Here is a 27,619-nt window from a genome sequence, read left to right on the forward strand (position 1 = left end):
CAATTATAAACAATCATTCTAAAAGTCAATGAGAAGAGATTTTAAAATGACCTAGAAAAATATGTTCATTAATATGCATCAACCACATTAACAGGTCCTAGTCCTCAATCTATTCCTATAGACTTAAGTCATCAAAAAGCCTCTTCATGTTAATCAAACTGGCTGGATTCTAATACAAAACATAATGCATGTAATCTTCATTTAGTTTCTCTCGAACAAGTGAATTCATGAAGTACTCTTTTTTTACCTTTGCTTTAGTCGTCTTTTGGCTGTTGTAGGGACGTTAGCACCATATCCATATGAGAAGAGAACCCTTTCAGCTTCAACTTCATCTCCCACTGCAAAAAATGCAGAAAGGTGCTGTTGAAGAACAGTGTCAGAACTTATAAACGTCTAAGCAATTCTAATTACAACTCAACATGAAAAACATATTTCTAGAAGTTAAATTTTCAGTTGGTACAACTTTCTGGGCTTGAGTAGAACAGTTTATTTCACCATTAGCATTAAATTTAGTGCCACACTTTAATTACTTACAACACTTTTTATTTTTATGATTAATGTAAGACTTATGCAATACAAAAGTAAAAAATATTCAGTTGCCTTGAATATTCATACTGTTGGTATGGTCACAAAATACATACTACTTGTATAAGTTTAGTGCAGCAGTAGAAGGTTTGGTTGTTTAAGTTTTTAATCTAAAAAATTAATTTTCAGTGCATACATGAGAAGGTAGAAGAAGATAAAATTTGGGAGTGTTTGAGGTGACAGGAAATAACCAAGTCCATGTTGCAAAGGGAGCTGATGTCACAGTGAAGCTGCTCACTATGGTTTTTGAAAGGCTGTGGTGATCAGAAATTTCACCACACTTGATGAAAACAAATGCCATTCATTTCTTCAGAGAAGGGCAAAAAAGAGATCCTTAAGTACAAGCAAAATAGAAATATTGAAAATAATCTCTGCTTTGATTTCTGAAAACACATTTCTAAGGGTTTTAAACAGATTATAATTGCTTTGAAAGGAAATCCCAATAGCAGCAAGATTATAATGTCTATGTTCATATTTCAAGTTTTGAAATTCAGGTTTCCACTTTCCTGTAAGATGAAGTGGACCAGGAAAAAAAAAAAAAAAAAAAGGAGTAAGTGTATGTGTGAAATAGAAAGGGGCAGAGAGAGTGGGACAGAGAGGAGGGGTAAAGGGGGACAATGAGAAAAATGGGAGTGGCAGGGGTGTGAGAGAAGGAGGGAGAACAAGTAAACACCAGCCCAGGCACCACACAAAAGCTTTGATGAATCAAATAGCTGGGAACAGGAGAAACAAATATAGGAAATTATGTGAGTCCTATCTGACTCATCTTTCTTAATACTCAAGTGCCTCAAAATCAGAAATACTTTCATTTCTCAACAACTTACAAAATGTTATAACTTCTGTTCTCACTTGTCCTTGTAATGCTATTTTAAACAAGGCTTCTTAAAACACATTTAGAAAGAGAAAAGCCTCTAGAGGAGCACCTGTGGTAGTCACATATCTAGTTACATTAAAAATAATATAGAAATTTCAGTAAGTATGACAGAAAAAAGTTTACTAATGTGGCACTACAAAGACACCAGCACTTCAGAGCTGTCTTAAATATGACAGGGAATTCTTTGGTGCTGTAAACACCTCTGGTTCAGAAAAACATAAAGAATAATTTAACCTGCCTTTTTTAGTACCCTTCTTTTTGGTTACATCTTCAGTGTCAAATGTCTCTGAAAAACGTCAGTAAGATCCTGTACTGTAAATTCAGATCTGTCTCTAGTGTCCAGTAAATGTCACATCAGGAAGACAAACACAAAAGAGATTGGAAATGTTGTAGGTATCAAAATAATATTCTGTATCAGTGTGTCTTCTCTTACAACATTCCAGGCTCTTCACCTGACTCTGTGGTGTAAAATATACATTTTATAAGCTAGGGGACACTTCTTAATGACAGCTTCTTATGCTACTCAGCAAGGATGTGCCATTGTGAGGATATGGATAGGTGCAATTTTTTTCTTAGAAAGTTACTAAGCAATGGAAATGAGAAAAATCAAACTAGTCTACAACAAAAATACCCGAATGTGAAGATTACACCCTGAAAAGGAAGAATAGACAAATGCCAAGGAAATTTGCTACTCTTATTCATCTGGAAACCTCTTAGGCACTGTAAGAAGTGGCTATATAAATTCTTGATAGCTTCTTGAATAGGCTGTTTCATGTCATTTCAATATTATTAAAGTGAGGCATAACGATCAGGGAGCAACAGTAAAAATTCAGTGATCTCTTCCACACGCATATTTTCCAAAGGGAAAAAAAAGTGCATATATATATATATATATATATAATTTATATATTATATGACAAAAGCCATCTCACATGTGTAAATAAATACACAGTTTATTAAAAAGTCTAGAGAATCCCACCCTCACTGGCATCCCCAAATACTGTAAAATAGCAGAGGTTTCATGACTCAGGATGAAGAAAAAAACATCATATGCTATTTAAATATAAAGAGGTGACCACAGGAATGAAGATTAATCCTTATTATCACTAAAGTCTGTAGAAAACTCTAATTGTCTTCCACACAATACTTCAGTCTAAATTATATTGCAAGAAAGATGGACTGAAGTATTTCCATAACACACTTCCAACACCAGTTATTTTTCTACCTTTACCTCTTTATGACATATAACATAATTTGAGACACAGGAGGAAGTATATCTGTCTTCTCCTTCAAAATGTTTAAAAAAAAAGTACTTTTTTTTCTTCTGTTTTCCCTAAGATACTAGGCTTAACTAGTATTAATCTTAACTTTCTATATCAAATACAATGAAATAGCATGTTCAGTATTAAATAGAAAGTATATTAAAGTAATATTAAGCTATAACTCCTTTTTTTCTTCAAGGAAATCAGAAAATAAGGTCACTATATTTTAAAAGAACAGTTCATTTGAAACTGTTCATTTCTTTAGCCTTCTGCAGCATAGAATGTAAATTGTTTTAAAATAGATATTTAAGAAGAAGTTAAGAATGATCTGGTAAAAAACTTAACTGCTGTCCCAAGATGCATAAGAAAATGTAAACCAGTGTAAACAAAAACCAGTGCTCTGAACTCTGCTATCTCCTTGGAGAAAATGAAGGTAAGGTCCAAAAATTCTGTGTTAATACATAAATACCCCTTAGGCAAGTATATATATATGCATATACACACTTCAGAAAATGTTTTACTGACTAAAACAGAAGGGTGTATACAGCAAACATGCTTATGGTCAGACTGGAACCTTTGGGTACTCAGGCCATTCGAAGTACAGGCTGCAGTGCATAAAATTAATAAAGTATGTGCAGTCTAGTTACTAACATCACTGCATCTTGGTAATGCACACTTTGCTAGACACTACTGTTTATATATGACTATTTTTTTGAAGGAGGAAAGAAGGAGAAAAGGAGAAGATGGCAGTTGAATTACTCTGAAATTTTAGAATATCCTACTCTGTCTACACACTGGCTAGAAGATTTCAAGATTACAGTCAGAGTTTCAAATTAGAAATTAACTGCTTTGTGGATTGATTTAGGCTGAGAACCAAATGAACAGAGATTTTACACAAATTTTTCTATGTTTGGGAACATTTTAATTTTTGCAAATGAGAGACATAAATTTTCAAGAGTAATCAGGTATGAATTTAATCCATGGCTTAGTACTTGGAACAGATTGAGCTGCCACAAGGAACTACTTAATGTGTAATTATTATTAATTCAACAGAAGGAAGAGGTTTTTTCCTCCTTCCAATTAGTTAAAAAATTCACATTAATCACTGTACTGAAATATAAAACCTGTATTTGCCTGTCAACAAAGAGGGCTTCCTGACATTTAAAATGTACTAAAATAATAGAAGAATCCTAAAGAGTGTATTTAATTATAATGGATAATTAGAATAAGGAAAAGGGAAATGACTGAATACTGAGGTTATTTTCAATAAGCACAAACTTAGACATATGGATGTTTGACACATATTTACAGGTACACTTAGAAACCTGCCATTAATATTTTCTATCAAAATAATTACTGCCTTTTACTTGTCAGGCATAATGAAGAAGAATGACAGGCACTGTAATGCTTTCCAAGTCATGAGAAAAAAAGGTACCGTAATGCCAGAAACATCTACAGATAAAATAACTTGTGACAGAACTTACTTTCTGCTGTCTGTAGTATTATCTCATCAAGCTCTTTTTCAAGTTTTTCGTAAGTATCTAGTCTTGCTTGAAACTCAGAATTTTGTGTTTGAAGCTCAATAATGCGGGTTTCACTAGAAGACTGAAGACTATAAAATTCCTTTGTAAGCACCTGTGAGAATGAATAATGGAAAGATCAAAGATTCAGCGTTACAGTGATTTTTGAAAAAGGCAAAATATAATACATGTAAAATGTGTACCGGTATGACATTAAATATTTGATGTAAGTTTTGCACAGCAAAGATTAAAATACTTTAAAAAGCATTTTTAGTATTCCCGTTATTCTTTCAATAATATTATCTTGCAAAGATTAAACTCTCAGATTTTAGGCCTATCTGCTGAGGCCTTATTAATTCTAAGAAGCTGTCTGGAAAAGCTACAAGAATTTTAAAGGAAACTTAAGAAAAGCCAGGTAACAACTAAAAAAATTCACACAGCAGTCAAAACAGCGTAAATGCAATAATTCTTGTTGCTTTAATTGGCTTCTGATTTCAGTTATCAGTTTATGAAGACTGCTTTGCAGAATATAAATACAAAATTTGCCATTAAAGCTATACCAGTCTCATTATTTACTTATTAATAAAAGGTAATATGCTATCAACATTCAAGACTTATGTAAATACTTAATCCATTAAGATTAAACAAAAAATGTCATATTCAAAATTTAAAGCTAAGAAGGCCTGTATAATAATTTAAGTTTGATAAAGTGCTTGATAATAGGAAACAACATTGATCAAATAAGTACACACCAAACTGGAATAGGACAATCCTTGGTATGTAAAATAGCAATCTACATACTTTGCAGAAAAAATCCCACCAAAACAGGTAAAGTAATAACCAAGTGGTACTGATGTTAAATTTCATAATAAATTCCTAACTAAAAATCACAAACATTCAGAATGACAAGTGAATATAGATTTGGAGATACAGAAATATATGCACAGTGTGCAGAGCAGTAATACTAGAGTCACTGTCTAAACCATGAAAGAATTTACAATGCTTAGAGCAACAAGCCACTTGAATATAAAAAGTTCAGTCTAGTGTCACAGAAGAAATAAATGTATATGTTAAAACTGGGCAACATCTAAACCATCTGTTTCCTAGTTTAGCAAGAGAAACTACTCTATGCTCTAAATAAAAGCAAGGGTTAGTCCAGAAAACTGTACCTTAGCCACAAGATAGCAGTGCCTACACTATTAATAAAGACTAACATCCTGTAATGGTAGTTATTTTAGTACATTAATGCTATATGAAAGAAAGAAAATTTTAAAACCCCAGGAATTCAGTCAAAAGGAATAAAAATAAAAGCTTCAGACATCAAATATTTAAATTCTTCAAGAATATTTCTTAATGAAAGAGCATTTAAGTGCATATTTCTTAACTAAAGAAATTAAAAGTGTCTCTCTAAAGAGAAAAACAAGTGCCGAAAGTGTTAGTAGAATTGAATGCCAAATATTTGAGTTATTGTCAGATCACAAAATTTCCACAAAGAAAATGAAAATATAACTAAAACTGAACTAAATTCTCACAAGTATTACTCTCAAGTTTAGACATGTCTGTGCAATTAAAAATCTGTTTAGCAACCTCTAAGTTTAGCAAAACAAGCACTCCCAGTGCTTATGACCACAACTAACCTCATCAGTCAGGATCTGAATGTCCCAATAGGAACAAAACAAGAAATTACAGGCTATCTGAAGCTCTCTAATTCTGCTTCCACTCTATAGCTCCTTTTCATAAACAACTTAGCCAGGTTCAGCACTAGAAATGTGGGGATCTGAAGACTGGCATCCTTCCCCCAAAAAACAAAGGCTGCCATATATATCACTTTCTTCTGTCCTGTCCAGTTTGTATCCTGACATTCGTTTGAAACATACACTACCAATCTCATTTAATCTCCTAAATAGGACTCTGTAATATGTTTTTGGGACTAACTTTGGACAGGTGAAGAAATTTTGTTTTAAAGTAAGTTTTCTCTGTGGAATACTCACATTTCCAAGATTAAAATAAGTAAACAGGATATGGTAAGTATGTTTTAAAAATAATAAATTCTAAGCTTGTAGAGATAAACAGGCCCAAGTGGTTAAAGCCCACATAAACAGGTGCATTAGCTGCAGGTGCCCAAACTGTGTCCCTCAGCCAAGGGAACTGTATTTAATAAAGCACAAAAAATGCTGCACAGCAGTGAGGAGTGAGGGGAAAAAGTGAGAGAGCGCCATGGCGCTGACACTGAGGTGAGAGAAGGAGGGGATGAGGTACTCCAGTTGCCAGAGTAGAGATCCCCTCTGCAACCCATGGTGAAGCAGGCTGCCTGCCTGCAGACCATGAAAGACCACACCAAAGCAGATGTGCACACTGCAGCCCATAAAGGACTCCATGCTGGAGCAGGTGGACATCCCCAGAAGGCACTGCAGCCTGTTGAGAGCTCAAATAGGAGGGAGAGTTTCTCCTGAAGGAAGCAGCAAAACATGGAGGATCCACACCAGAGCAGGATAAAAAAGTGTGAGGAGGAAACACCTCCTGAGAGGAGCTGTCATGGACAGACTTGAACCCCTATTTCCCATCCCCCCCCTGCACTGCACTGGAAGGGGGAGGTACCAGAGTCAGAAATGAAGGAGGGAAGTTAAATAAAAGAGAACAGGGTGTTCTCTTTTTGTCTTTGTCTCTCATCATCCTATGTCAATGGGTATTAAGTGAAATTAGTTTTCCCCACGTCAAATCTGTTTTGCCCATGATGGTAATTGGCAAGTGACATCCCCATCTTTATATCGACCCATGCTCTTTATAAGCTTATTTACCCTACCCCCATCCTCTTCAGGAGGAGGAATGAGTGACTGGGTGGGTGTCTAGCACCCCACAAAGGTAACCCATCATGCTAGGACTTGCAAGGTTAGGTCTTTTCAATGCTGTATATATCATGCTCACCTTGACTTTGTTAGCTGTGAAAAATTTATTCCAGAATTGTATATCAATAAAAAGTATTTCATTATGTAACAATGCTATTACACATCCTAGCTGCAAATAATGATACTGAACTCACTGTACTTTTTTTGGTGATACTGTCTTCTCTCCCTACAGTTTTCACACAGACTGACATAAGCAGCTCTGTAACACAAGCAGATAAATAAACCCCACATGAATGAGGTACTGTCTTTAATATCTTTCCACGAGAGATTGTTTTGCTTTTTCCTCTCCCTGTAGTCTTGTGTTCCATTAAACTGATCAAAAACAGTAAGCTTTGTCATTTGACCCTGCTTCTGTGTTATTTAACCACAATTTGGTGGAAATACTAATTCAGCCAAGCCATGTTGTTACATTTTCTCCCAGTTTTCCACTTTACATTCAAATTGAAAACAACTATGTAATGTCCTGTAAAGTGTCTCTTTATATAACATACCTCCAGCTTTCTCTGGTATTTCTCACATTCCATTTGGCACTGTGAAAGATTCTTAGCTGTTTCTTGTTGCATGAGTTGAACATGTTCAGTTTCAAAGGACTTTAACTTACTTTGGTGAAGAAGTTCAGCTACTTTGCTTTCTGTGCCAAGCTGCATTTGTCTATACCTAAAAGAAAAATGAAAAAATAAGTTTTGATGATTCAAATATAAGCAAAGTTAGAATATGTCCTAGTTCTGTTCATCACAGGTATAAATTTCAAAAATTAATACAGTATTTTGAAGACCTTAATAAGTATTAGTATGTAACTACTGTAACCTGTATTTGAAACAACATTAGGAAAATTCAATATTATTATGACAATACAACACAGTAGGTGGAAAACTCTGTCAATGGCTTTTTAAAATATGTTGTTAATGCAGAATCCAATTACAATGACTTTACAGCATACCTTATTTTCCTTATTTTTAAGGAGTTAGATCAATGTGAATCTCCTTCTTGGTACACAAATGTATGCACTGAAGTCTTTTCATTGGAGAGATACTAATGAAATTTGTCCTCCCTCTTCACCACCGTGTGTTACATGTGATAGGGAGAAGTGGCATTAGACATCAGTGATATCAGTGGTGCACCCTTTGAGATTATATGAGTATCAGCTACACTGCTTTTTCCATACCCAAAGATATACAGAAAAGTCAGACCACAATGGTGTAATTATTTCCACAGTCACTCAGAATCACAGATCCTTCTCAAAAGGCAGAAATGAAGTATAATTTTTAGAAAATCACTATAAGGTATTTATAAGGACAAATAATATTCCACTTAGAAGCACACTTCATCTATTTTATTCATTCATTCTACTTAACAGGCAGTCTCAAAAATGAGGTGTAAAAAAGTTTGCTGATAAAATACTATAAGATAGATGAAAATTTAGGTGATGTGAAGAACAGGAGAAAATCTAATGAATCTTTGCATTAAATGTATATGAAATTCAAAAGAGATATATGCAAAGTAAATCACAGGTTTTAAAAATGCTCCTTACCATATATATAAAACGATGAACACCTAGCTGACTGTTTTCATTCATAAATGAGATCTTGGAATTTATTATACTTGATAAAAAAATTAAAACTTTGGTTCAGTTTTAAATAATGGTAAAAACAAACATTTTGGAAATTACTGTGGAAGAAATAAATAATACAGAACTCACCATGTCACTTTGCAATTCCATGCTGTTGTCTGCATTACTGAATGCTGACAACCATTCTAGTACCTCACCTCACAAGGAACAGAAGTGTCAGAGCATCAGAGAAGGGTAGGAAGGGTTAACTCTGACATGCAGCAACATAATGCACTCCCACAATTGCACTGTGTGGACTAAACCACCTAAGTAAGCTAGGACTTTACAGCTTGGAAAAGAGATGGTATAAGGAAAAGGAAGAAATAAGGGGCCTGTCACATCATGAGAATGGAGAAAGGAATCAACTGTGTTTTCCAATAGATGAATGAGAAGTCATCTAATGATGCAGAATGAGAACAAATATAAATCGCTCTTCATGCATGAAAGCTGTGGAATTCCTTACCATAAGATGCTGTGGATGTGAAAAATTAACACTTATTTGAGAGAATACTGAACAACTTGCAGCAGAGAAGTCCTTTGAGAACGATTAAATGCAAGATGGTACTTCTCACACTGAAGCCACTTCAAATTGCAGGATTGCCAGATAAACCTTTACTCTAACCCAGCATGGCTGTTGTGTTACCTGTGATCTGTCAAATAACAGTTGCAACTCAATTCCACCCTATTTAGCACCTAATCTTTAGGTGGGATGGACACTGTTTAACAAAAACAAGGGGATTACTTCAAATATTTTCCCTGAGGATTTCAGATGTAGGAATGTTTCTAAGGCACAAAGAGGGAGCAATTTTCAGTGGAATTAATTTGAAGAGAACAAACAGGTGTCATTATGATGTCCCTGATAATCACTCTGTAGACATCCATCTATGTGTAAATAGTCCAATGCATGAATAAGATTGTTTCCTCACTGCATGAGCGGAGCTTGGAAGTTCTGCATACTGAGCTCATCTAAAATTTTTCTTTTAAAAACAATTTTTTTTAATAGCATGACAATCGTTCTCAAACAGAGTTATGGCACTCAAGCTGCTAAATGCCAGTTACCTATCGACTACTTCAGTCATTTTTGCTTAGGGATACTTTTCAAGTGCTGTTACTTTCATCACTGTTTCCTGACTGTATGTTCCTGTTTTCATTTTACCACACAAAAAAAACTTCAGCACTCTTGAATTCTCCCCACTTTGCACATGACTGGCTGCAGACATGACACTAAATCTGTTCCGATATATACATTGTTTATAATCCTGGGAAGAATGCTTTGTTCCAAAATTAGTTAAGTCTTCATGAAGATTCATGTCATTCAGCCAACAATGCAATGAAACACACAAATTTTATTTAATTATTAGTTATATTTATTGACTTCTAACAACAAATTCACACCTTCCACCTCAATACAAAACAAACAGCAATGCCCTCCTGTACACAGACTCAGACCTTCAACCACTCTTGAGCTTCAATTATCTGTATCATACTGAGCTGGCACACTGGAAATATGTATGAACAGAGGAAATCCATACTTCTCTGTACCTACTTTCTATACTTGGTGGAGAAGTCTGTAGTTATCTGATGATTCTACTCAATCAACTGGATGCTTTCAGAGCATGCTTCTCTATCCAATTATGAGCCGTAACTTCAGGAAGAAATTTTATCCTTTGTTTTGGAAATTTGAAGTATCTTACATGAGCGTGATCTGTTTTGCACTGGCAAGGTTATGACGGGTCAGTTTTCTTTTAACCTTACTACACTGTTGATCTCACTAGTAACTCCTTCACCATAGCATCATTCAGAGTTTCTTTGTCATATTTGCTTTAACTCAGCCAGATAGTATCTCTGCTTTCTTGGCTACTATTTCAGCTCAAGTGTGTGTGCATGTGTGTACAGAGTCATGTAACACAATGTGCTGAAATACATTCCTTTATCTGCCTTGACGGTCTCTGAGGGAAAACAAAAAAAAAAAAAAAAAACCAACAAAAAAAAAAAAACCCACCCTATGCTTTGATACTACTATTATGGAAAAAAAACAAACAGTGGAATGCAGGTCTGCAGGATTTTTCTCCGTTGAGAAATTTTAGCAAACTTGATATAATGAAAGAGTAGAGTTTTTAGTCTCACAGAAGAATGAGGGTTGGGAATCAAACAGAAATTACAGACTAAGCCAATAAAAAAAAATCCCACATGTAAGAATCATCTAGAATGAGGTCTCAATTCCTTTAATGTCTTTCTGCCATTAGGTTGACCAGTCAATGATGCCTGAATTTTGCTAAAGCAGTGACATAATGGTTATCAAAAAAATTATTTCTCGAGTAAAGGAGAAGAGGGAATACTCAGAGAGGGACTTGAACTTTCTTTTGTAAGGTTTGAAAGATATTTTTAATCACAGGAGCTTGTTTTTCAAGTAGTGGATAACGATATAATAATGTGTCCAAATATGCATACCAGAGAACAAACAGAAAGATTTAATGGTAAAATCATGTAGTCTGAATACTGAAGAAAATATGGCAACCAAGTTTTTTTGAATGGAGGAACTATAAACTGTCCATCTACAAAACCTGAGATGCACAGCGGTACTCCTTAAAAAGGTAATTGAACAATGAAGTACATTAGAAGACAAAAAATTTGTAAAATTACCCTTTCAAGAAGTGGCAAATCCTAGTATTAAACTTGTTAATAATAAAGAATACCAAGCAAGTAAATAAAAATAATGCATCTTACAATGAAAGTCCTACCAAAATTATACAAAATGAAAATCTAATTTTATATTTTATAATTTTGTAAACAAGATTATACCAACCTAAAGCTTTGTGGGATATATTTTAGAAATTATTTTTGGATTTGAAAATGGAAAAAAAAAACCCTGTAAGTTGTGAAATCACCCTAAGTCCACAGTTGGGTCAGTTCCAGATCTAAGATCTTTAAAGCAATTAGAATATACTCTCGTATTTGTACGAATGTCTGTGCTTTGGTTCAGTGCCAAATTTGCAAAGAAATCTAAAGACATTTCCTCCCTAACCTGTCCTCTTGCAAACCTCCTACTTCCAGCCCCAACATGTCCCCTAATGTTCCTGACCTTCTCCCTCTCCATCCCAGTACCAGCCCAGACGTCTCTTGAATTCCAATTTTATTTTCATTCCTTATTCCCAGGACATCTGTTTTTCTTCTTATCTATGTTCATAGCCTATTCAGCCTCCATTCCTATCTTATAGCCCTATTCTCTGCATTCTGGATTTCTCTCTACTCCTCTATCACCCTTGTAGTTTGGCATCCTTTCTCAAATCCTTCCCATCCATACCTCTTGCAGTTTGAGGTTCAAATCCCAGTTTAACTTTCACACCTTCTGCAACTGAGTCTGCCTGTTAAAGCCTCCTCACTTCCAAAGAGCCCCAACCTAAGCATAAAAGTACACAAATGAATTTTCCTTACTGTCCTTTGTGCCTACTGGAGTCACAGAAGGAGTAACAGTGATCTAGACAGACCTCAATTAAATTCAGTCTGTCACAGACTGCACAAATCCTGGCCATACATGCAGCAAACTGCCAGACTCCAGTTCAAACACGGGTACTCAAAAGATCTTGTTTCCACTGACTCTCTTTTTGATCCTTGGTCCTAAAAACTGGTTGCCTTATTTCTGAGCAATCAAAGATTTCCCATGATTTGTGTTCACATGCTACTCACTAAACAACTAAAATGTAAGAAATCAGGTCTTTCGTTTTCAAATGCTTTCATTGTTCAGCTTTTGCAGCACTCCAATAAAGTTTGATTAGTCATGTATCTGGCTGATTTCACAAAATGAAAGTCTGTTTCAGAATTTACTAGAAAATGGGTAAGAAATCATTCATTTAAAAATACATATTTTGTGAAGTTTTTAAACCAACTTTATAGGCATTTTCAGTTTTTTGTAGTATTTATTACTTCATTCATGTCTATCAAATACATTAAACTATTTCTAATCTGGTCTAAAATAACAATCCACTTTGTAACACCAAATTTAAATACTTCCAACAACAACAAAAGCTCTGAGTATAACGATTAAACACAAGATGAAGCATGTCATTTACAAACTGTTTAGGCAATGAAAAACCTGTTTGTTGAAAAAAATTTCACTTAAAATTTGTTTTTCCCAAACAACATGCTGAGATTTTTTTTCAGCACAATATTCCTGGTTCAGGTTGTAACTAAAAAAAAAAAAAAATCCAGAAACATATAGCTTAGACGCTAAAGGGTAAACTTGATTTGACATTCGAGTTCTTACCAGATGTTACATTTGCTTCGTATCAAGTAATTAAACATACAGTACTTTTACATGTGGTTCAGTAAAATCTGAGAGAGAAAGCTTAGAAGCTTTGTTTAAAGCTGCTTGCTTCAAAGCAGATTTTTGTGTTTTGCACCATCCTAAGCATTTATTTTGTATCGGCCTCTGATCCTCATTCTGTCAAAAAAAAACACTTCCCAATACTACTTTGCAGTTTACAGCAAGTGCTAGTTCCAAACATCCACACTCAGCAGGATAAACAGCTGGTTTTCACTCCTCGTAGCTTTGGGACACCTAAACCCAAAATCCCTTAAGCAATAAATTGGAGTTCTTCAGAATGTAGGACCCATGTATCCTTTCTACCCTGACTAGACTAATGCCCAGTGTATACTAGACTACAGGAATGAACAACATGAAAGCCTTAAATGTATCTGCTGAATTATGCTGACAGGGACAGAAATCCATCTTTGTTTGTCTGTCTCAGGACTATGCAACTGTGCTTTCTTCTATTTGACTCTGACCCTGTGAAACCTAAGATTCTCTCATGCAACAAGACACAGCTTCAAGACTACTGGGTAGAGACCACTTCTGCCAAACCTGTGCTAGGGAGTAATACTTCAGTCATGAGAATTTCCTAATAAAACTTCACTAGAGAGTTTTCTCTCAATCCTGGAGCTCTGATGGGCATCAAATATAGCCTTTTATTTACTGAAAGTGCATTCTTTATTTTGGGCAACTGTAAAAAAACAGAAGAGCAGCTCCTGTCATGCCTTTCTTACAAAAAATGAAGCAGGGTGCAATTGCTACTCTGCAATAGCACAGTGCTGCCAATGCATACTTAGTTTGCTCGCTTATCTAGACTGTTATTACTTGGTTTAAGTAACCAGCATATTTATTGACTCTTTTGTTATTTGTTTCAATGAAATAAATGCAAAAGATGTTCAAATAACCTAACTGAACTTTATTAGTACACAGACATTCATTAAGGATGTGACAGCCTCCTTAACAAAAAGAAAGGGCCTGAAGAAACGAGTGAGCATATAATAAAGGATGTGATATAATTACACTGTTTCCTCTTCAAAACCTGTTTTTTAGATACATAAATGAGAGAACAGAGTCACCTCAGTAATTTTTAGGAATCTAATGGTAGTTGCTTTTCTCTTTGCCTATACAAATTAGTCAAGATGCATAACCTTGTGATCTCATTTATGTTTTTGGTGCTAAAAAATACAGAAGCATGAAACACATGGCTAGTCTGAGAATAGCTACCAGATCAGGTATTTCAGGAGATGAAGGCACAGAGATATCTAGTTTGGGAATCCAGAAATGGGAATTACCACCTCACAAGATCCCTTGAATGAAGTTTCAAAATAGCCCAAAGATGAAGACCAAAGAAAAATTAAAGATTCATCTTTCTGAAACAAGAAAGCTATGAAATTACTTCTCTGAAGCCTAATGAAGAGATACCAGAGGAAATAGTTTCATAACAGTCTCCTAAGTTCAGGACAACAATCCAAAAGGGAAACACAGCGAAGCTAAAGGGTGCAGACATTAGCACCCCAAGCCAAAGTAAGTCAGGAAAAGTTGATGAGTTCTATTGTTTCTGGCACAGCCTCAATACACTGCACAAAGTTATCTTTTGCATCTGTGTGCACTAGCACATAAAATGGCAAAAGTCGCAGATCTTGAAAGTATAAGAAACATGTTGAACTGAGGTGGATGATACATCTGGATGAGCAGCAGAACAAGCATGATTAAGTTTCTCATTGCCTAATCAACATCTTTGCTCAAACAAATTAATACTTCATTTAAAAAAACCATCACTTTGAAGCGACAGATTGAAAAGGATCCCTGCAATGCATTATGTTTTTGTCTATGGTACATATTTTAATCCAACAGCAAAGAACTCAAAGTACATTTATTAAAATCTCATAAAATCTTTAGTCATGTTTTCTATGTATACTTTACTCTATTTGATTTCTCATGGCATCCCAAACCATTAACTTTATTAAACCAGTATTTTCATTTTCATATCTTGGTTTACTTAATTCCTTGCAAAAAATGCCACACTAACAAAGCTGAATTTTGTACTAAATCAACAAGAAGTCAAGGAGTAGTACAGAGACTTATCCCCCAATAATGTATATTGATTAATGAGGAAATAATTACTTGAAAGTGTAACTGTGAGAGGTTTTGATATGAGAAATATAAAACAGATCTGAATGAAGAAAAGGCCAGCAAGTTTCTTGCTATTTAACATTAAGAAATGAAAGCATCAACTTTTAATATTTCTCTACACTAAGTTCCAAGTTTGTAGCATACAATTTGGAATTGCCTGACTTGATAATTTTTTTCTGCTGTTCACAGTATTTTTTTCAAGATACTGTACAATTTTGATAATGATTCCACAATTTACCTCCTTAAACCAAGTATTAACTTTTCCAGAGATTCTACTACTTTACTATTATAGTACTTGTGTTTCTGGAAAATAATTGTAATAAATTGCTATTGTAGCAGATAAAACAGACTTGAACAGATCTGATACTGGAAGCTAGAGAAATTGTTCATTACATTATCATTATTGCACTACAAACATTACAAACTTTGTTTTTCAGTGCTCAAGAAAATTAAGAGATTGGAGCTACAGAAAGACTCTGAGTCTGTTGTCTGAATTGTTTTTTCCTCTTGGATAAAACATACAAAAATTTGTCACTTCAATCTCTCCCCTCCCACTAGCCAGAGAGGTTATATTTAATCAAATATACAGTTAAATCAATATAAATACTTTCTGGTATTTCTTGTGATTCCACATGTAATGATTATTACTCGCTAGCCTAAATAGCATTCATTATTTGTGGATGTACATGCTCCTGTTCCTCTGATTAAATAGAAAATTCATTAAGATACTTTTAGATTTATATATATACTTATGAAAGATAATTACTGTATAATTTTTAATTCCAATAATGCAAAGAGGGAAAAAGTCAATGTGAAATGATTGACAGAACAGCAGCTACATAAATGACAACAGCAGTTACTAAATGTCTCTTTCCTTTTAAGAAATAAAATCTAAAGGGCATTACAACTACCAACTACAAGAAGAATAAAAATGTTTGGAATGCCATACACCTCCTTAAAATAGTCAGAAATAAACATACAAATATTTAAGTTCTTAATTCTGTAAATGTAACTTTTATGAAATCAATAATATAAAAACTAAAGTTCTGTTTTACACAGTGATAAAAAATGGATGATCAGCAAGGAAAAAAACAAGAAAAGGAAGCATTATCACTGCAGCTTCCTGAACAGGGAGAGAAATGAGAAGGTTAAGGACAAATCTTTTGAGGTAGGGCTAACTGGGAGACCATCAGACAAAGCTGGTAACTGCTGTGCCACCAGAGAGACTGCTTACTCCCCCTCTATTTTCCCCACTGAGAGCCTAGCAGAATAGGTCAGAAGGTTAGGGTTCAAACTGCCATAATTTAGCAAAGGATTGGTATGTCCTTTATATCACACATAATAGGTTTGATTTCCTGATAAGCAGAGTTCAAGGTACAGGCATACCTTGTTATCTTTCAAGGACATGTTCCTAAAAGTGCTACAGTTAGCAATGAGGAACAGCAAACTACCTTTTCCCCTAATAATTAATGTAATGGATGGTCTTGGTGTTTGCAATCACTTACGAGAGGTCAGCATATTGCTGCATAATATTCCATATTTTTTCTTTAGTGAAATTATGCCTTAAAAATAAGATCTCAGTAATAAAAATACAAACCAATTATTAAATAATTGAGGTTGGATGGGATTTCAAGGGGTATCTAGTCCAACATCCTGTTCAGAGCGAGGTCATCTATGGAATCAGACCAGGTTTTTCAAAGCTTTAGCCACTCGGGTCTTGAAAACTCAAGGATGGAGACTGCTCACGGTAATGCTTGTAGTGAAAAAGATTTTCTTTAGACCAAGTCAGAATCTTCTGTTTCAACTGACACTCTCTCATGTTTCTTCCATGCCCTGCTGTGAACAGCCTGGTTCCATCTTCCCAGTAACCTGTCCAGAGGCACTGGGGATACTGCTGTCAGGAACCCCACAGACCAGGCTGAACACAGCCCCCCAGCCCCTCTTCCTGGAGCAAGTGCTCCAGCCCTGACCTTTCTGGTGCTCTCCTCTACATTCACTCCAGTTTATCACTATGTTGCTTGTATTGGATATCCTGAAACTGGACTTTTCTGGATGTCTTGGTTATTCTCCTGATAATACAGCCCTAGATTTTCTAAGAGCATACTGTTGGCTAATACTGAGCTTGGTGTTTACAAAAAACATTTGTTCCCTTCAAAGACAAGAAGGATGATCCCACACAAGATAATCTGCATTTTCTTATTATCAAATGAATGCTACATAAAAACTATTAATGTATTAAAATTCACATACCAAAGACTGCTATAAATGTACTTCCAGCAGTTGTTTTAAATGAAGTATGATACTAGAAAAATACATGGCTTTCCATCTGTTCTTCAGAATTTAAAGGAACTTCCATTAAGCTGCCTGCAGGCCATCAGGCATGATTCAGTGCAACTGGGCAGCTCAGGGGAGCTTTTGTTAGAAGAGCAAAAGATGAAAAGACACGGTAATGGCAACAGCAGAGATGGGCATCAAAGGATACTAAAATGACTGACAGACAAGCAGTGGATAGGGGAGCACAACTGGATCTGACTTCTTTCAAATCTAAGATATGTAAAATGTCCTTTCCCAAGCAGCCACAGTAATTGGAACCACATTACCATTAACAGGAAAACAAAGAAGACAGTGTGAAGACCTCTCTTCATAAGCATGACAAGACCAAAAAAAGTTCATCAACTGCATTTCAGCTCTAGAGACAACTATCAAATAATAAAGTGTTGTATACTGGCTGGTTTATTACAAGTCCTAAAGTGCAGATATTTCTGTGTGTCATTATCCAGAAATGAAATATATACTGGTTTTAAAAATTATTTTCCTGAACTGTATAAGTCTTTCAAATCAAACAAAGAGTCTTTGTAGGAACAGTAAACACACAGACAATGGTATCAATAGCACAAGAGAATATGGAAGACACTTTTACAGCCCAAAACAAAAGGAATGAGCTACAGTCACCTTATCCGTGCTTATAAAAGCTTGGAGTGGTAAACGAATCCTGAACAGACACATCACCAAACTGCTTATGACACTAACGAAACAATCTCATTTATCTTCATCTGCAAATATTAAAAAGGTCGAGTGAATCTAAGCTTTCTATAATGCAGCCTATCCCAATAAATTCTTCAGTTATCAAATGATCCTATATTACCTACTGAGGCATGTGAGAAATGAAAATACTTAAAAAATGCAGTAACTATTGTGAAAAGTAATCAGTTAACTCCAAGCTGTCTCCAGTCTTGAGCATATTTGCTTTCACAGCATACTTTTCTGTATTTTATCAGTAATCTCACAAGTTTAACAAAATTTTTATAGAAAGATCCAACTTTGCCTTTGCAACTTAAGTTATTAATTTGAGAAGAGCAGTATTGTGAAAAGCAGTTGAAAATAAAGAAAACAAGATCCAGGTTTGAAAAGAAGAAAAGGAAGTCAGGATTCATTAAATATTGGGATACTAACAAGCTTTGCAATACAAGTTTCATGCATACATCCTAAGAAGAGTCTTAGATTTGATAGAACCACCACTTTTCTCCTGAGATACAAAAGCAAAAAGTACTGAAATTAATTTATTTTAGTGTATATCATTCTCAGACTAATCAAAATTTCTGTTTCTCTGCTTCCTCTAATTATGTCCAGTTCTCTTCTCTCTTCCTATGTATCTTTGTCCTAACTCTTCTATTTTCCTCCCATTTACTCTGTTCTCTCTCACCATTTCAACAATTCCTTCTTTAGCTGAACTACCACAATCCCTGCAATAACCACACCTAAGAAGTATAATTTTCCTTCTTCTTGTAGAGGATTTGAAAACAAATGTTTATTCTTTTGGGTTTTTTCCCCTAATGGGACTTGTGAACAAAGACAATCCTGATCTCCAAGTATTCCCTGTCCCAGCTGAGTTGCATATCAAAGTCAGCATCTTTTTATTGTGGAAGAAAGAGAAAACTCCTACTACTCTATGTGTCCAGTGCTTTTAACATTTAATCCCTGTCATTATCCATTCTTTCTAGGAACCCTAGAATGTGGCTCGTCTATCATGCAACTAAGGAAGCAACTGCAGATGCAATTCTTGTACTCACTGAAGAGCAAATGGTAAGTTTCCTCTGACATTTCATATTGTTAACATTAACTCCTTCAATAAAGGAACCCGTTCACTGAACAGTACATTAAAACCCTTTCTATTCTTATGGTTTACAAGACTTCCACTGAATGGGGACCTAAATACTGATAGAAAAAGTTAATTTCCTTTTAAAATTGGAAGAATGAACTGCTGAACTTAAGTCTGGCCATGCTATTTGCCAGCTCTGTTATGAATATTTAGGTCATGACTGAAAAAGAGTTTAGTTACCCCTGCAGTTCAGTTAACCTTATTTTGTGTGATCTGCAATACTTTTGCTTTGTTTATTACATGAAGGTTCCAGTAGGTGAAGGTGTTTAATATTTTTCCAGAGTAATTTAAACTCTATTCCACTCTGAGCTCCATACTTAGCATTCCATTCTTCTGCTGTTAAAGTCTGAACCAGGTTAGAACCAGACTTTAGGCTTCATCTGAAACCCCTTAATAGGGTAATACCTTCATTTGCCTTAATTCAAAATTGAGTCAATCTATCAGAAAAGAAGAAAATCTGCACACTGTCAGCTGTCCTGCATCTCTGTTGGAGATGCAGTGTTTATATGTGCATGACACAAAAGCATGCTTGCCTTAGCAATACTAATGGGATACACAGTCTAATACTTTGACTACTGGTATATAAGTGGGCTGGAGTTTGGCCCATGTTTTCACTTCTTTCCAATCTCAGAATTCCTGGTAATCATAAACAGACATTCAAAGGCAAGCAATAAACAGTGTACACTGCAAATGTGCATATAGAAATCATACTTTAAAGAACAGTTACAGGTAAATTGCTTCAGGACATCCAGAGTGTTAGTTACTCCATACATATTCTCCACAAAAACACCATGAGTATGGGTTAGGAATCTTCAATAAAAACTGCAGAATTACCATCCTGAAAGCAACATAAAACATAAGGGTTTCAGGAGTTAAAGCTTGTGATTTGCAGTGCAAATCTCAGGGGTGAACTTGTGCTGGGAACCATCACAGTGACACAGGCTCTACTACATTATGATTACACGTATTAGAGCTTTTCATCCAGTGAAAAAGCTTTTGAGGCATTGAGGTTCCCTAAGATCACTCTGCCACATGCTGAAAAGTATTTAAACGTTTGAAGTCTATTAATATCAAATGGAAGCATGTGTAGAACTTCCCTGCAGAAGAATATATGGAAAAAAAATTCTTCTTGCTGCCTGACAGAGTTAAAGGGCCAAACACTTCAAACTGCAATATGTAATAAAGCAGTAGCCACATTACCTCAAAAAATGTCAGTGACCTAAGCATAAAGTAAGTCAAGAATCTGACTGGCTCAGACACATACACATTGAAAAACACTTCCTCATATCAGATAGCCAGTGACTATGCTGAGTAGGAAAACTGATAATCCAGCAGTACTCCTGACAGGGAGAACACTACTAAGAACTTTATTTGTTATATTTCCATTTACTGAATCCCCATTGTTACAGGATGCTGGTGATTTACTGTACAGATGATTCTGGTTGGCAAAAGCAACACAGAAAAAACATTCTGCAGCTTTCCCAGATAGAAAGTTAAAACAACCTTCTTAAATTAATCTCTGATTTGTTAGAATTTGAAGAGAAAGACTTACACTTACTTTCTGTTGGTGTCTAATCTTGTGTTATCTCCAAGTTCTTTGAAAATAGGTCTTGTATCATTGTTTTTCACTTCAGTTATTTTTCAGCTGGGAACAAGCCATCCTACTGATGGTAGGTACTGATTTACTCAACACTCCTATCACATGATGAATTTGATCAGTTATTCCTAAGTGAGGAGATCTCATTTTGCCTATTTTTAGCAAATGATACGAGAATAGTGTCACCCCATCATTATTCATATAATGATTCTGAATTTACAGGCAGAGGACAGAATACGTTTTCTTCTTCTTAAGTTCCAGGGATATGGAAGTGTTAACTGTCCTCCAGAGTGAAGCTTAAGCCTTACATCAGCAGATTACTGGAATTAAGTCCTTAGATGAGGTAAAAGGTCTCTGTCATGGGAATGAAGTTTTTAGGAAGTTAAGATCAAAAACACTTTTACTCAAAAAGGACCTCCACCCAAGCTTCCTGTTTTTGTCATAGACTCTTTCAGATGAGAGTCTTTCTGGAATTTTTAATACTAGCTTTTCTTGATGATGTTTTGGACCTTGCATGAAATGTTCCTCTTTAAAGCAGAGTAAACAAAAAACATTAGTGTCAAATTTGAGAATTACCATCAGTGAGAATTCTACCAGAGGAGGTGACATCCTGGAGAAGTGAAGAGAAAGCAGAAATCACAGTATAGTTCTGGATCTTGTGCTCTATTCTCTGCTTCGTGTTGAAAAACACTAAGTATGATAATGTGGGACTGTGGATTGTAGGTGACATGCAGAAATATTGATAAAGATGGGAAACTGTCATTAGCTTTCAGTGTATGAATGTTCAAATGTGAAGACAAATACCAAAGGGATACTAAAAAATTTTACTTCTAGATGAATAGTGCTAAGATTTGAAATCCAATTGGCCACAGGAGATTTTCTAACAGATGTCTGGGCTTTCAACAGTGAAGGGCATTTTCTAAGACTGCACTCAATACGTAAGGTAAGGCGAACAGTAGATTAGTCTTCACTTAGCTTTGTGATCAAGTTAATAATGGTGTATGTACAGAGTAGTATAAAACTAGATCAGATTAATGCAAAAATACAATAAACTGTATACATATGTTAGATATAGCCAAAAGTAACCAGAGAGATTAGCTTGTTTGACCAACAAAATGTAAATTACTTTTCTGAATTCTTGTTTGAATTCAAGTATATTGGTAAGAGTAGAGTATCTGCTTTGAGAGAAACAGTATTTTAGATACATGTCAAATTCTAACCAGAGATTATTCTGATGTGGCCTGTGGCTTAAACCATTTAAACAGTTTTCTTTGAACTTTCAAGGGATATTCTCCCTTTCAGAATAATAAAAAAGTATTCAACTGTGCCTGTAACACCAACACTGGGAAGACCCAGAATATTAAGCATTTTATCCCATTTTAAAATTGCTTCTTCCAAACAGAAGAAAATGTTCATTATGAATCTCTGTTCCCTAGCCACAGAATGTAACACAACTCAACGGAACTTGCTTATTTATATAAAATATGATCTCTTTCTGAAAGCAAATGAAGTATTGCTTATTTGCCACTTACCATAAGACCCATCATTATAAATTAATGAAGGAATAAAACTTTTTCAGCTATCCTTCCCACCTATTACATCTTTTTTTTTCTTTTTTTTTTTTTTTTTTTTTTTGGTCAGTGACAAGAACCACCTTTTTTGAGTTTCCTCGCTGGACTGTAAAGAATTACTTATAGGTTTGTGAAGTTAATGACTTTGACAGAATTCAGAAGTTATTACTTCTATGCCACCTTAGGGGTTTTAAGAAAATCAGAACAAATATTTTTCTTATTTAGGTAAAGTCATATGCATTTTTAGCATTTTAGGAAGCAAAACTGTCCCATACAAGTGCAATAGTGTGTGTCAGGACTTTTAGTCCATGAAGTGCTACACTGTTGCATCTGTGTCATTACCACTCTTGTGTTTCTAGAATTGTGGCATCATTATATAGAACCCCATATAATTTGGTACTTCTGTTTTATTGATATTTTTCTGTTACTTTCCAAATTTCCATTTACTCTATTATCTAATATTCTTGCTGAACATGACAACCAATCTCTCATGTGAATTATTCTCTGTACCACATGGAATGAATTTAAAGACTCTGGCTGATCATGTGAACATTAAAATAGGACAAATATGTCGCTTTGGCACAGTGAAGTCAAATACAGGCCGCAAAAGTTTGGATTATGCACAGACAACTCCCTTCTTCACCATTCCTTGGTATGCTACACTCTACAACATAAAATACAACATAAACAATTAAAAAAAATCCTGCAAATATATTTACTTAAAATGAGAAACACAATAATTAGGCACATGTGAAACTATTAAAGGCAGGGAACAAAACTACTTTGTTCATTCAGATATTGCAGATCTAGTGAATTAGAACATAATCCTTGACACTTTATACAACATACATCTATGCTGCAAGTACCTTTAACTCCAGTTTAAGGAGTTCTGAAATTAATTTCTTTTTACTTTGGCCTAAGATAACTACTCTTTGAGTGTTTTCCTAAAACACTACATTTCTCAGCAGTAACAGCATCTGTCATTCTTGGCATGGAAGCAAGCTCTTGTATGAATGTGAGCAATTTTTTTTTGCTTCTTTAGAAATGCAGAGTATGTTCAACAACTGTACTATGGATCTATAGGAATCTAAAGCATGTGGCTAAAGTAATTCAATGCATCTCTCAGATCATGATCAAATACAGCATGCAATACAATTAATAAAATAAACACCAGACCAAAATACTTGTACTCTTACTAAGAGATAAAATTGGACCATAAACTTTGTGGATAGAAAAGTAATTAAAATATATACTAGAAGGAGAATTGTAACTTGCATATTCACTTATTTTTTTGTATTTAAGAAAGCATAGTTTATTGCTACTGCAAATATTTTGGTCAGATTTTATACTTTAAATTGCAATAACAAAAGCAACAATACTTTGTTCTTTGGTATTATTCTCCTATGAATTTCCATTTCTCCTGCTTAGTGGCATTTACAGTTCTCATTTTGCATTTTTCACTGACTTCAAATTAGTTTGTGCAGCTTCAAAAAATGCACAGCTTGGGACTCTTCAAAAGAATACTAAACAGCAAAATAAAATTAAAAAGAAGAAAAAAGGAAGAAGAGAGACCATTTGACATTGAAGGGACTCAAGAAGAGAAAAGACACCTTTCTACAGTACTATTTAAAACATGTTTCTTTCAGTCTTCAAGAGTTTTGCTATGGAGTTTCAATAGCAAAATTTTCTATGTGTGCCAAATAGAATGTGTTTAAAAGTATCTTTTTTCAAGTTTTTTTTCAAATATTATTCTTTCTGTAAGTATTATTAGTTATCAAGGTATTATCATTATTAGCATGCAATTTCTGAAATTGTAATTTGAACAGGAAATTGTAAAAATGGCAAAAAGAAGATGTCTTGAGCTCAATTCAGTTGGTAGGGATAGAACTTATATTTTTCTGAAGACCTAGAAAACTAATTTTAAGCATCAGTGTTGTATTGGCAAAACTATTTTTCTTTTATTTGGAACAATCACATTTCAGTAATCTATTTCCTTATTTTAGGAGATTCTCCTTCATTATATTCCCTCTGCAAACTGATACACAAACTTATTTTTAATTTTGGAAAATATAGTTCTATTTTTCAAGCAAATTCAATTTAGAATATTTTTTGTTTTTAAATGGTTCATTTCCTATTTTAGCATTAAAACGGGAGTCACAGAAAATTGCTACTTTCTAATCATCTTTAAGATCACTGAATTGATATGAAATGTGCACACATGCAAGATCAACAAAGGATCTCTTTTAAGTGATCACACATTTACATATATAAAGTTATCTAACTCTCAGTTTGTAGGAATGTACTCGTACATGAGTAAATGCTCTGAGAGTTTGCATTATGAATCATGCATTATAGCTTGTACTGCTGGCATCTTGGCATCAATTTGAATATACAAGGATTGATTTTGTAGGCTGGTAATTGGAGTAGGAAGGCCAATACAAGTAAGCATAAAAGCTGCTTGAATTGCAAACATTATGGAAAGATAACAAGTACTAATATAACGAGAGAATTTCAGTATTTAAGCAATGCTTAAGCATGTCTATTCACTTCACACATGAGCTATAACACATAAATAAAATCTTAAAGTGCAGCAGGCAAGTGAAAGCTAAGGACATTATTTGAACTGTAACATAATTTATACTCTTCCTTAAACCCAGGGTGTAGTAAAAACTTTATTCTTACAGATCAAATATTTTCTGTTTAACAGGACACAGAAAGATAGTCCATATGACTAGTAATTAGCAAAACAAATGTGCCTAAAATCTATGTCTTTCTAAAAGACAAAAAAAAGAATATCACTTAACATTTCTGTAACATTTTCATCTTGTATCTGCTAAATGAAGTGTACAGAAAAGTTAAAACAAGGCAAGTAAAAAAATTACAGAGAAATCAGTGTAATTTGTTTTATGATTTTTCATAACTAATACAGGAAAAAAAAATTGCTGTGACAGGTTTGTATGGTTAAACTGTTAAATGATAAGAACAAAGAAACAACTTGCCAGTATGTGCACTTTTCACAAATGTTATTTCCCCCCACAACTCAGTAATGCAAGTTCAAATGGATTAGCATCATATACCAGAGCTAAAATTACAACTTTTGAAACCTACTTCCTTTCCTTTTTTAGCAACTTCGTTTTCTATCTTATTGACACAACATGGAATAGTTGAACATTTGAAATGTAGATTAAAAACATATTTGAGGAATGATAATAATTCAGACATTTGCTGCTCCTTTGTAAGTGTACTCAGCACAGGTTCATTTAGGCGAGTTGTATCTCACATTGAGTATTTGCAGCAAAAATGACTGCACATCTTCTAGTGATGTGCTTCTCTGAAATGATGGAGACTGCGATTCTCACAGAAGAATAATAATGTAGCATAATCACAAAACTAGAAACAATGTATATATGGATGGAAGACTTAGAGCAGGGCTAGGGAACTTAACTGTTCATCCAGACTCCTACAAGACACAGCAGACTGAGGAGAAGGATCCAGGTTTGTTACATGAGACTAGGATAACTTAACTGGCTAACATGACCCAGCTATGCAAAAGACACAAAGTTCCAGGAATCACTCAGGTACATCTAGTGGAAATTATGGTATCATATGAGATAGAGCAGGAAATTATCTGACACATTATTCAGAATTCCAGTTATCTGTGTTAAAGTGAGGTCAGGATTAAGAGAAATGGTACTCAGATGTCCAAGAAAACAAGGAATCTATCCCATGAGAAATCAAATAAGCTACAATCTAGAAAAACAAAGTCTGACTAAGATTTTAAGAGGACAAAACAACAGATAAATTTGACTAATGCTATCATCAGAACGCTGTGATATAAACCAGGAGAAAATAATCTTGAAACGGAAATTAAAACTCCATCTGAACATAACAACTAGAATGTCTTCCACTAGGAATAGTACAGTTCAGAGTTTAATTTCTGAAAAGATGACATGAAATGACAAAATAATCAATGATCCAAAAGGCTTATTTTAAAAATGATGTTTATAAACTTTATAGGTAACTACTATATTGCCAATATCCACATCTGTAGAGTTTTTTTTTTTCTTCATTTAATAATAGAAAAATAAGTACAAAAAAGACAATGAAATAGTCAGAAGATTCTGAAAGTTATATTTTAATTGCATTTATATAATATTTGGAGAATTTGTTTGCTTGACTTTCACCAAAAAAAACCCAAATTTGTTCATTTTTCCTCTTGTGGCATTTTGCTAAACTCATGCATCATATATATCAAAACTTGTTGCCAATAGTTCTGGACAAATTGGCATAACTTCTAGGTAACACCAAAACCAGTTTAAATAATTAGGGAGACTCAGAGGGAAAGGACAAGGGTCTTTAACTTTCTGGGGGAGTGCTTGAATCTCATGTTACAAAAGAGGCAAAGCTTAGCCATTATCTCTTCTTCTAACAGTGTTCTGGAGTGAACTCAATGATTTTGAATGAGTTAGCCATGTTCTAATAAAAACAGGCCCTTCAGAGACATGAACAGAGTTCAAGCACCTCCTACCCATATCAAAATAAGCACTTAGCTTTCCAAACCAGGAGACTTCTGAGCATGCACAAGGACCTCTACCTAAATGTGCTCCAACTTGGAATGATTTTAAGTGCCTCTGAGGTTAGGTGGTACTTGAGAACAGGAGGTACTGGTAAGACTTCACTGGAATCTAGTCAGGGAAAATCTACCCCCAGATATCACTATGATAACCTGTTGGAAAGTCATTAACTTACGCAAAACCTGCACTTACCAACCATACATTACATTTTGAGTACAGTGTGGTGGATTGCCCCTGGCTGGATCCCAGATGTCCACTAAAGCCACTCTTATTTCTCTGCATCTGGACGGGGCAGAAGAAATATAATGGAAGACTCATGGGTCAAGATAAGGACAGGCAGAGATGAGTCCCCAGTTACCATCCCAGGCAAAACAGACTCGACTTAGGGAAAGATTAATTTACTACCAATCAAATCAGAAAAGGGTAATGAGAAAAAAACCCAAATCCTAAAATAAACCACATTCACCCCATCCCTCCCTTCTTCTTGAATTTAACTTTACTCCCAATTTTTCTACACCCA

General features: G+C 34.7%; 1 protein-coding gene across 5 annotated transcripts in view; it reads right to left on the bottom strand.

Moving 5' to 3' along the window:
- Nucleotides 1-27,619, bottom strand: part of PIBF1 (progesterone immunomodulatory binding factor 1) — a 105,191-nt gene that overhangs the window by 34,975 nt on the left and 42,597 nt on the right. For 3 of the 5 annotated variants that reach the window (XM_053936718.1, XM_053936722.1, XM_053936721.1), the window contains exons 11-14: nucleotides 27,292-27,381; nucleotides 7,639-7,804; nucleotides 4,206-4,356; nucleotides 248-338 (exon numbers count right to left, since the gene is read on the bottom strand). In XM_053936718.1, the coding sequence (XP_053792693.1) occupies nucleotides 248-338; nucleotides 4,206-4,356; nucleotides 7,639-7,804; nucleotides 27,292-27,381 (498 nt within the window). Of the gene's footprint in view, nucleotides 1-247; nucleotides 339-4,205; nucleotides 4,357-7,281; nucleotides 7,347-7,638; nucleotides 7,805-27,291; nucleotides 27,382-27,619 lie in introns of all 5 variants that reach the window. The other 2 variants (XM_053936719.1, XM_053936720.1) reach the window with 2 other exon arrangements.

This window comes from Vidua chalybeata, chromosome 2, assembly GCF_026979565.1.
Source record: "Vidua chalybeata isolate OUT-0048 chromosome 2, bVidCha1 merged haplotype, whole genome shotgun sequence".
Classification (NCBI taxonomy): domain Eukaryota; kingdom Metazoa; phylum Chordata; class Aves; order Passeriformes; family Viduidae; genus Vidua; species Vidua chalybeata.